Raw genomic sequence first — 12,271 nt, 5'->3', positions numbered from 1 at the left:
GCAATAGCACTAGTCTTTAATTTATATTATAGAGTCCAGGCAAAGCGGGAGGTAGGAAAAGGGAATATGAATATGAATGGATCTATAATATGAATGGTCTTTAAATTAGCTTATTTGGAATCTTGTCTCCTAGCTGCACATGATCGCTTTTCTGAAGCGTACTGGCCCATCCCACCACCCTGTCACAGTTAGTTTAGTTGGCTGACATCCTCAGAGCCAACAGAGAGTGTGTCGCTGGCTCAAGCTGCTATTTGCTTGGCAGCTGTTGGGTCTCTGCACTACGCAGGGTTACTAGCTTAGAAAATAGATGGTGGGACTGGACAATGAGGACCTGGGGCCCTCCATATCTGCGAACCTAGAGGCTTCACAGGCTCACACTGTGCAGACCTGAGGACTTTTCATACAGTTTCTGGTTCCGATTAGCCCCTGCGACTGCTCACACCCACCTCGGCAAAGCCAGCACCCTCAGTGTCACCAAGCCCCAAGCCCAGCTCTGTCCTCCTGCTCATCTGCCTTGGATTCGAGGGCCATGAGCACACAGATGCCGAGCCACAGATGGGGAGTGTGGGGAACATGCCAAATGCAGCACATGAGTGTGAGATTTGGGGCAGGAGCTGCCTAGGTGTGGGCAGACATACAGGTTGGGAACCTGAGCTGGCAGGAGTGAAAATGCAACTGGCGGCTGAGCCACACTCAAGGGCTCTGCTGACTTCTAAGCTGAGACACCAACTAATGGGGATCCCTTCCAATGGCTACCAAATGCCCCCCTAGACTGCTGTTGGGATTTTGAGATTCACTTTTTACATTGTTCCTTATAGAATGTTTTCCTTTGCCATAGCAAAATTTTAACTGAAACCACCTATGAGGGGGAAACGAATTTCTGGGGCAAAAGAAAGCAAATGAGAGGCCCAGCTAAACCCAGAGGAAAGCAGTTTGTTGCACATAGGGTAGCTGATGGCAGGTCAGGCATGCAGCAGATGGTCAGTGGTGATGAGGAAGCAGAGCTGATCAATGAGAGCGCTGGAGGTCACATAGCGATGGGCACAGACATTTCCGTTTCATTACTGACTGCCGCTCTCTCTCTCTAAACCTTCCTTCCTTCCTTCGGGAGGACTCTGCAAAGCCTCTCCTGAAAGACCCGTTTCCTATTGCAAGTACAGGGCCTGTGCTTTGGTTAAATTCTGTTTAACCACAGAGCTTGATTTCAGCAAACAATTCTGTTGTCTCTATTACCAAGTTCACAAATTGGAGGTGACTGAGCTGTACTTGATATTAAATAGAGTCTAGGCGCTCCTGCTTCAGGAAGGCTTGGCCCTTTCTCATGGACTGAATTTTTCACTAGGGCCCACTAGTCGCCTCTGTACAGGCTTTTCATTGCTGGGGACTGATGTTCCAAACATCGTTGTGGCATTAGAGATGCCACAGTCTCCCTAAGGGTGGCTCCTTAAGGATCGTCTGAAATCATTGTTGGCATTTTTGTTTTATTGAAAATATTCTTCTCCTTTAATTCAACTTGGTCCCAAATCAAGTTCAGTGCTAAAACTTTGGAAGATCCAGCATCCTAGGATGGACTTCCAGCCTGGTCAGTCAGAATTTCTCTTAGAGCTTCTCTTCTCGAGTACCTCAGCTACTGACAGTCCAATGATCTATAATGTGGTGATATCTGAAGTGCATATCTGGAGCCAAGTGACCATATTCCAAGTACTCAGGCATCACGTGTACAGGCACATAGTCCTGGGACATTTCCAGCACCTCATAAATTTCTATTGACAAATTTTGTGCAGGTGTCTTTTGACTCCTCTATGGAACCTCTGAGAGCTGGTCAGAGTCCCCAACGTCTGGAAGAGCATAAATCTCCTCCCATGCTTCAGTGAATTCCTAGTCCTAGTCTTTACAGGGCATTTGCAGCAACCCAAAGGAGCCGGAATGGATTCTAAAATGCCTCTTGCACTAGCTGTGAGATGAAGACTCCATCTGGTTTCATTTCATTTTGGAAATGCTGCTCCTTGCTTCGTGTAGACACCACAGCAAAAGCAAACTGAACCTTCTCAAGGAAAAGGAATTGGACAAATTCTAAATGGAGTCAATGGCACTGACTGATGTGGAAAACAAGATATTGGCATTTTTGAGTGAGAAAAGTGCAACATCTAGCAGGGCAGGCTCCTTTGAGTGTTAGCACAGCAAGTGCTAGTGCATTTCACACCACATTTAACCAAAAAATCCTGTCACTCTCTATCATCCAGTTTTTACATTCAAACTGCTGTTACTACAAAGTCAAAGTGATCTTTTTGGTGCTGGGGTGACGGTATGCCACTCGTGTTCTAAGAATCAGAGCAGCAAGAGTGACAAGCATGGGTACGGAGGCCAGACCTGGGTATCAGTCCAACCTCAGTGGGAAGGTGGTGTGTGAACTTGGATCCTGTCATACAGTGTCACGAAGCCTTGGTATCATCAGCAAAATGCAAAAATAACAATGCCTTTCTCCACAGGTAGGACATAGAGGAAAGAGCTTTCACCCAAAGCATTCTGGGAGTCTTCCTCTATTACTAGAGCAGTTATTGGCATTTTAACAAGTTTCCTTATAACTCTCCAAACAGCCTCATTATGAATCATTAATAGCAGAGGGCTGGGGTGATTGCTCCAGGAGCTAGTGTGTTGATGTACATGCAGGAGCCTGGCCCCCCACACAATGCTATAGTGACCCCTGAGCACCACTGGTTTGTGGCCCCCAAACAAACAAAAATGTTTCCAAAACAATTTCTACTGTTAGAAAGTGAGTCATTTTTAGCAGCATATTAGTGACTTGATTGTCCGAGTCCATAATGTTTTGTTTATTATTTTTAGTACAAAATTTGTATAATTTGTTATAGATAACAACTAATAGATATGTACAACTAATAGATATGTTGTTAATTGTTCTATTTGTTGTTAATTGTTCTATATCTATTTTGTTATCCATGTTATTTTTTTAAATACAAAAAAATCCCTTTGACCATATTTTCTACTCATTAATTTTGGAAATACTTAGTTTGTGTGTTTTATGTATGTGTATATGTGTGTTCAGATCAATGTAAAACTGTTACTAGGATATCTCTAGGCAGGATATGGGCTTCATAAAATGCTAACCTGATCCTAGAATACAGGATGACAACAGTAGAAGGATGAAGATATATTTGTCACTACAGCTAGAAATAGATATCCATTGGAATATTGATTTTTAGGGCATCAGCTCCACTCATGGGGCATTCAATATACCTTTACTAGACTATCACATTGACCTAACAAATCACATTGAAATGCAGCTTGTGACTTTTCAAAAGAGGCAAGAAATAAACATGTAATTGAAGTACTATTTTCCTTTTACAACACACATGTTTTACACAAGGCATTGCTAAACATTTTATACAGGAAAATTCTCAGCTTTGGGAAAGCTCAGTGATGTTCCAAGCCACATAGGTGGTAAGTGAAGTGGCTTGGATTTGAATCTAGGTCTCTCTCAATCCACATTTCTCTGTAGATATCAGTGACTCCCAGATTCCTTGGCACTAGATGGCTCTGAAGAGGAACAGAGCCTGCGCAGTGCCCTGTCTCATACCTTTCCCGTAGCCTTCACCATTCACCTGTCCCAGAATCTCTCCCATGGGAAAGCCACTGGAAAGACTCAGACTTTATCACTTGTCTTCATTGTCTTAATATGTCCAACAATATTCACTCAGCCAACTGCAATAGGCCAAGCTCATTGATCTTGCACAAGATATGTCAGGATGAAACTAAGATCCCTCCTGTATACAGAAGATCCTTTCATTTTCAGAGCACACAGGTAACACCTGTGAGTACTTAGAAGAGGGGCTTTGGCAATATGCCTTTGGATACAACAACATAAGTTCATAAATGAAAAGCAATATGCCAAATGACATAATGGAAGACTATCCTCCCTCCACTATAAAAATACCTGCATCTTCATCATTTCGCATGGAACTATTGCTGAAATAAGGCACATATCTTGGAAATCATATTTCGCATCTAAAATTCATTCTTACTGCCATGGTGTTTGTGAAACCAGCCACAGAGTTCCTCTGTATTTAACTCCCTGGTAACTGTGCCCTGTTTCACCCACGTGCCTTGCTTTGCTGCATGAATGTCTCCTTTGTTGCCAATAGGACTAATTTAAGGCCATTCAGGAGCTGCAGTATGCCACAGAGCACGCCAAGTGGGGAAGTTTATCCCTCATCCATCCCCAGTATCTTTTTCCAATGGGATAAAACTTCTTCCAGGTCACAGCAGGCATTTATATCACATGCAGATTGCATCAGTATGGGGGTGGGGGGTGTTGACTTTGCAGAGCTGTAAGGAAGTTGGCCAGTTTTATTTGCTATCTCATACTGAATAAGAAAAATCTTAAAATACAATTTTCAGTGGAGTCAAAACTCCTTTCTCCTCCTTTCTCCATGTTCCTGTTTGAGAAGTTCTTAACTAGTCCCCTTTCATTCCCGCTACAACAGTACAGTGAGGGGTTCCTGAGAGAAAGTTCTTTTACCAGGAGGGAAGCAAGAGAGGGGCTGAAACCTGGCAGATTTGGAGGAATTGGTACCAAAGAACAAACAGTCAGGGAAAATGAGAGGTTTCACCCTGCTGAGGCAGGGCACTCTGAAAATCCTCTCGCCAAAAGGGACCAAAAGGGAAATGGTCTCAAGACCGAGGCAAAGCCCTAAGAGCAAAGGTTTCCATGCACCCACTTTCTTGAGAAGGATGGTCAGAGCTTCTGCAGAGACTGGCTGGCTCACTGCCTTTCCCAGGGGCAGGGTGGGAAGAAGGAAGGAAAAGAGAGGTACTTACTGTTCGGGTCTACGTTTTCACACAGTTCTGTCTTGGCCTCACCGTTGGGCCTGTCACTGGGTTTGTGTGACAGCCGCGAGGACATGGTGGCCGCTGTAACCACCGCCTTGAAGCTCCGCTTCCGTTTCTGGACATTGAGCTCAGGGTGGAAAATGATGATGTACACTTTCGGCATGTAAAGCATCCCCAGCGCCACGGACGCACTTAGGTTCATGGAGATTGTAAGTGTGGTAGTTTGTATGTAGAGCTAGGAGACACAACACACAAGGCACTATTACAAATACAATGACCGCAGAGGGGCTCTGAACACTTACAGCCATGTCACAGATGATGCTGGCTCAGAGAGAAAGCATAGCCATCTCCCAGAACCTTCTACGTTACAATGAAGACAGAATGACTGTCCACATTTGTTGGAGTATCTACTCATGTGTTCACCTGACTTGATGGCATGGGTGTCTGCCTGCCCTGGAGAAGTCTCTTATAGGGAATTTCAGGCAGCCCTTTAATCAGATTTGAAGTTTCCTTATCAGAATTGGCAGCTGACTGTGAGGATGTAAAGATCACAGATATTTGTCATCTTGAAAAAGAGATTCTTTTATCCCTTAAATATACACATACCGAAAGGATTACTATCACACTCTTTTTCAATACAGAGGCTCTGAGGATTTATTTGAAATCTCATAGAGCAGTAAGTGGGGTGTCCACGAGAAGCACACTCTCTGCTATATTCTGACTTCAAGCACCACCCCCCATACCTCCTGGCCGCAGCAAGGTACTAAGACCTAGTGGTGTTGGCATGTACACTCTGCTTACACTGACACATTGCTAACAGAGTGCCATATCTGTGTCACTGTGTCAACTAAATGGTGACCACACAGCTGTCGTTGACCCATTTTTTTCCCGTAAGAAGTTATCAGAAATCACTCACTGCACAATGCACACATGTCTGCCTTGGTTATACATGGGGACAGACACGATTAGTGTGGGAAACTCAGGTCACCTAGGGGAAACCACAGACTGTTCCCTGGGTCCATCTGTGTTTAGCAGGTGCTGCCATCACTGATACACTGATGATGTACACAACTCACGGCCAGGCTGAATGGAAGAGGAAAAAGATTCCAATAAACCCAACTGGAGATCATTCCAGAACACAGACACAACCATTGCAGCGTGCATCTGGAAAGGCAAGTTCTCTGACCTAACTACATATTTATCAGACATTCCTCAAAATGGGGGAGAAATCAACAGGTAGGTAGGTACATACATTTAAAAGTGAATTTCCATGTTGTTAATAAAAAGAGCTGCTGTGAATCCTCACATGAGTAAGAACATGAGCCATCATGAAATGCTATGCTCCTGGCCCCCCACTGATCTGGGAAGCAGCTTCCCATCATTAAAGACAGACCCCAGTGGTCTGTGCTTTGCGAGACCCATTTACTGCTCCCCTCCTCACTTTCCTGGGCACCATCTGTATCACTGTTACTTCAGGTCAAGATGCTTATGTGCATCAAATCTAGGGAACTTCCCAAGGCTGGTCCATTTGGACTCTTGTTTTTCATGCTTCTGAGAACTTCCTTCCCAGGCAACCCTCACTCCCAACTCAGGTCTAGATCATTTCATTTCCCTACTCCCAAAGAAAATCTTTCTTTACATCCCTGCTGTGCAGGGTTTGTCCTGATCATGTAACTTTTTCTGATGTGAAGAGAAAGGAAGTAGGACCCTGAATATCTGTCCAGAAGCTGTACCTGCAGTGCCAGCTGAGTGGACATGGAGAAAGTCCGATGGATAGACTTATTGTGGTGGAATAGATAGGTTTTTTTCCCATATATCACCTCAAGGTCAAACAACTATTCTCTAGTTACCTGAGTGCCTCATCAGTCCTACTGAGGACTGGGGCTCATCTCTGCTAATAGGGTCTCAGGGAAGAAATCAACATTTTGCCATTCCAGCAAATATGAACTTGAATGAGTGCTTTCCTGGGTAATTTCAGGAACAACCAAATGCCACATAGTGTACAGCAAATACAAAACAGGCCAATGATATTGAATTCACAATTCTTTTGTTTCTGAATAAGATCATGGTTTAAAGACTTATCCCATTCTCAGAGAGACCTTTAAACTTTGAACACCATGCCCCATTCTGGAGAGACTGGATGATCACTGGCCTGTATGGACCAGGACAGCCTATATTCCTCTCCTGTCCACTGCAGTTATCACACTAGTACACATTTTGCGAACCTGGCTGAGCCAGGCCAAGAGGGAAAGTCATTCAGGCCAAACCCCAGGGGCTTAGTTTTGGTTTCTGCTTATCCACTCAGGAGAAAATCATTCTGTATCATCCATTGTGTTATGTGGTTGGGTTATATATGCGTCACCATCAATTACATGCACATTTGCTATTGTGGCAGAACTATGTATATACATGCATCTGTATGCATGCATGCATAGATCTCAACAAAGGGTACTCAGCAATGTGCACCTAAAAAATATATTCATTCTTCATTATATGGAACATTGATTCTTGGTATCTCAAACTCCAGTCCATTGAGACTTCAGTAATTTGTTCTGAAAATTTATAGTCTCATGACACTTTAGAATTTAAAAAAAAATTTTATTAGTGAAGCACTAATAAAAAGGTACAGTTGTAGACATAGGTATTACATGGAAAGTGTCATGCTAAGTGAAATGAGTCAGAAAGAGAGGGACAGAACATAGGAAGATTGCATTCATCTGGGGTATATAAAGTGACACTTTAGAATTCTTTGAAAATTCACATAAATGTCACCCACAAAATTTCTACGTATGTCATCCTTTTTTCATCTCACAGTAGGTCAGAATGAGATATCGAGACCTCTCTGTCAGCGTTCAGTTCTCATTTACCTCTGTATTCAGTTCTATGACCTTGGCCAAATTACTGCCTGCCATATCTCCAAATGCCAGGATGTTGTCTAGATGAATAAATGAGTCTGTACTTAAAAAGTGTGTGGCACAGGATCCAGCCATGCTAGTCAAGTAGTCTTCAGTATACAGTTAGGACAAGGTGAAAGTTATTGGCCCTCAGCCTATAACCTATTTCCCTACCTGAACACCCCGAGTGGAACAGAGCCAGCGTATCCTGGCTGCAGAAGCAGGCTCATCCCGTACGGACAGATCTTATGGTGGATTGTTTTAGAAAACCAGCATATTTGTTCTCAGTCCCATGTTCTTGTTCAATGCTCACTGTCAAATATGTCCTGATTGATTTGCATGTCTCACCCCACTTTACTGTGTCTTCCATGTGATGTCTTAAGAGTGGCAAAGGCTGTGGGCAATTACTATGATCTCCCTCCTCAGTCTGGGAGTCCTGGCAAGCATGCAGCTGTGCTGAGAAGGAAGCCCTCCTCAGGCTGGCCCCTGCCTCTCTCATCTGGAGGGTAAAGGATCCACACAGAATGAAAGTATTGCCCCCATACCCACTCCTCCATCAACCCTCCATGGACCAGTCTGTGGGAAAACAAGACACGCTGCTTTGGAATCTCCAAATGCCTGGATCAATGAAGCCTTCATTTTAGCATCAAACTAATCTCTCTCTCTCTCTCTCTCTCTCTCTCTTTCCCCCCCCCATCCCCCTGACTATGCAGAGGGCTTACTCCTGGCTCTGTGCTCAGGTATCACTCCTGGCAGAGCTCAAAGTATCATAGGGAGTGCCAGGGATAGCAAAACAAACAAACAAACAAACAAAAACCTGTATTAGCCACATGCAAGACAAGAGCCTATCTCTCTGGTTCAGGTGTGACTTTCTATCACTCACCTTGTATAATTCAGCTGTAATAACCAAAGAATATCTAAATATGAATGTAGGTACAGGCCATAAAAGAGCTTTGCATAATATTCTAGAGAAGTTTCTAGAATAATGTCTCAAACTCTGATGCATGGAATCCTTGTCTGGAGTAGTTCTTATACATGGAATCCTTGTCTGGAGTAGTTCTTATACTTCATTCATAAAATAAAACTAATATCTCCTCCTTCATATTTTAACAAACCTAATTAATATCTAAAAAGTACTTGAAAATATGTCATATGAGTACCCATGAAATGTTAACTGCAAAACTTGACACCCCTGGGAGAGAAGCTCCAGCAGGAAAGGAATTTCAAAGAAGATCATCAACTACTCCCAACTCTTACCCCCTTGGCAACCCCCTAGCAAGGGACTTTTGCCCTGGTAGAAAGCCCCATATGGGGCAGGTTGGAAAAACCCTCTAGAAGCAAACTAAACAAGGAATTGTGCGCATACGCTGCCTGTGCCCATGACTTGCTGCCATGTGCATGTGGTGCCTGAATCCCTGGATGTGTCCCAAAGCAAGAAAGTATGGACGTCATAGTTTCATATCTAATGCCAGTGTACTAAGGCTCCCTCTCCATTCTGGAGATGCTCACATGTTCTCTTAAGCATGTTATTTTCTCTTTCTCACCCCTTCCACCAAACTCCCAAATAAAATGTTATACTTCAAAAAATGTGTTAGATGCAAACATACACTTTTTGTCCCATAGGGAAATGAGCTGGTCGTGATGGAGATCTCAAGCGAGGCTACTGTTATAATCACATTCATATACATTGGACTTTGTTCCAGTGTCTCATTGATTGAATTGGTTACAGTGTCTAAAAAATCTCTTTGTTATACTCTGCTTTCTCTTTAGAAAAGTCTTTTGCCTTTATAAAGACCAGTTTCTTTGTGTCTCATCCGATTGAAAAGTATCAGCAGGTACTGCTGGAAGAGGGTGCAGGAATTATCTATTTAGCTGGGCTTAGGCTGGTATTGAATTCGCTCTCTGCATTTTTCTCATGTTCTGTAAGTTCATTGTCAGACCAAACGTGGGGGCTTAGCAGACAATGTCACTGCTGTTTTTTCAGCTGGAGTAGCATCTCAGGTTAGTTGAGTTCTTGTCTAACTCATGATTGCTAAAATACCGAGAGACTGGAAAACTTGTTAGTGTTCCAGAGAACACTTTGAAATTTGCAAATTCTTCTGAGTTAGTTGCGGAATGGATTTCATTGAAGACAATTTTGAGAGATTTCCTGGCAGACTGCTAATAGTTGTAACACTGACAGGTTTTAAACTTGGAAATTCAGAGTATTTTTCATCCTCCAGCCCAAAGAATAAAAGGCAAAGATGAAAAATTTTCAGGGCCTAGAGATCTGTATAAAATGAGAACTTTCAGGGGGAAAACAACCAATTTCAGGGCTCATCAAAAGTGTCTCATTGTGATGTATGATGTCTTTAATAAGCGTGGGCTATAAAAACGAACTAAATATTTATACATACTAGTAAATGACCACCTTAATCTATATAAAATCCGATTAGGCAGAGTTCTGGGGCTATTTGGTGAATTCCACTGATATGAGATAATTAACTCAGGACCACATGCTGTGAATTCATTGAGTCTTTTGTTTCTTTCCGTTGGTCTGTTCACCCCATTAAAGCTCCCCCATCCTTGATAGACCAGCAGTGGCACCAGTTACAGAATCACCTCAGCTACAGATGAGTTGAAGATGCTCATAATAATTCTGCCATGGAAGAGATTATCTTTTAACAGGCAGGGGAGGCATGAGGAATTAACTAATACATAAGGGATACATTGATTGCCATTTTTTCTCACAATGTAGAGTACTTCTGCTTCCTGATCCTCCTACAAAGCTCTTTCCCCCCAATTCTGCCTCTACATAGCTGACACCCCATCACCCGTCTCCTCTCCTTCCTGCCAGGACATGTCGCTGATCCCCTTCCACAGTTACTACTCCAAAGAGCACACCAACTGCTCTGCTTAAAAAACCATCAGTCAGACTACAGTGCTTGCCTGGAAAATGCAAACTCAGCCCAATGAGGTTTACACATTTGGGAATAATTTGAGCAGAGTACAAAGGTTATATTTGCAGATGGGTAGCTTCTCCTGCAAGAACTGCTGGAGGAGCATGGTAGGTAAACTGGCCCCTGGTGGGCCAAGCAGGGGAAGTGCAGAGCCCTCCCCCCCCCCCCCCGCCGGATCCCTGCCCACGACTCCACAATGACTCACAACAAAGCCACTTTCAGACATCTGCTTTCCTGTGAACACCTTCTGATTATGGCTAAACACCATGTTTATTGCAATCTCATGTTTCTTAGCCATTTGACATATGTGAAACAATACTACTATCTTATTAGAGTTCTATACATTTATTACAAGCTTTAGTTTTTTGTTGAACTATTGTTAAGAGTAAATGTTTATGTGCTACCACAGTAGACATGCCAACATCTCTCACCACCAAGAGTCCACCAAAGTCTTTCAGTCCATGTAGGACTCCCCAAAAACCTCAGTTCTGGTGCCAGAGTCCAAGAGATATTTCCATTTTCTGTTCCCTACCTTATCCCATGCATGAGTGAGAACCTCCGATATTTGTCTTTTTTCTATTTTCCCTAATATAATGACTTCTAATGCCATCGTTGGAAGTTCTAGCAAATGACAAGATTCTATCATTTCTCATAGCTGAGTAGTATTTGATAGTGTGCACAGACCACATCTGTGTCCACTCATCTGTTGATCTGTTCCCAGATTTGGGCTTTTGTAAATAGTACAGCAATAAACATAGGTGAGCTTTTGGGTTCTTTAGATAGACACGTAGGAGTGGAATTACCGGATCATCTGGTAAATGCCTTCTCAAATTTTTAAGACATCTTCATACTGATCATGTTATTTTGTTGTTTAGGTGTATGTGAGTGTGTGTCCACCCATCCCACCCCCAATAAATCTAGTTGTTTATTCCACTATTTTGTCTAACACATGAAGTGTTATAGAATAATTTACTGGATAATGAACATGAGGTCTGCCACAAAATATGCTCCTATTAAGTTCTTGTTGAACAAAACATATTACTCTCAAAGCAAGAACAAGGTATGATAAATATCCTTGACATTTAATATTGTTTTAAGAAAAACTAATATTTGTCATGTTTTCATTTTGCTACTGTGCTTTTGCTATTAATTGTGTCCTCATTTCTGTCGTGGAGATAATAAGAGTGCGTCTCCCAGAAGGTCACAGGATCAGATGTGCTGAGCATCCCCAAACCTAAGGCAGCAGCATGCAGCACTGAGCTACACAGTGGTGCTGAGTTCTGCTTTATTTGTGGGCTATGGCACCAAACACTTGTTTCCCACAGTTCTGTTCCATCTAACTTATACTTAGGGGAGAGGACCATGCTAAATGGCACTCCTGGCTCTGCTCTCAGAGATCTCTACTGGTGGTGCTCAGGGGACCTTACGTTTTGCTGGGGATGGAAAGCAGGTCTGCTGTGTGCAAGGCAGGCACCCTGCCTACTGGACCATCTCTAGCCCCCATGCAGTCATACTTTGGTATATTTCAAAATGATAATCTTGCATATAAAATCCACAGATGAAAAGCATTCATGGCAACCTCCTCACTGA

The 12,271-nt window shown here is 43.0% G+C and overlaps 1 protein-coding gene across 3 annotated transcripts in view; it reads right to left on the bottom strand.

The window, feature by feature from the left end:
* GRM7 (glutamate metabotropic receptor 7) overlaps positions 1–12,271 on the bottom strand; it is a 931,188-nt gene that overhangs the window by 35,746 nt on the left and 883,171 nt on the right. For 2 of the 3 annotated variants that reach the window (XM_056129058.1, XM_056129059.1), the window contains exon 9: positions 4,837–5,083. The exons of the other annotated variant lie outside the window; for it this stretch is intronic. In XM_056129058.1, the coding sequence (XP_055985033.1) occupies positions 4,837–5,083 (247 nt within the window). The remainder of the gene's footprint in view (positions 1–4,836; positions 5,084–12,271) is intronic. 3 annotated transcript variants of the gene reach the window in all.

Source organism: Sorex fumeus, unplaced genomic scaffold, assembly GCF_029834395.1.
Source record: "Sorex fumeus unplaced genomic scaffold, SorFum_2.1 ptg000072l, whole genome shotgun sequence".
In the NCBI taxonomy this organism is placed as follows: domain Eukaryota; kingdom Metazoa; phylum Chordata; class Mammalia; order Eulipotyphla; family Soricidae; genus Sorex; species Sorex fumeus.
Note: the sequence above shows the minus strand (reverse complement) of the source record. Positions and strands in the feature narration are given on the sequence as shown.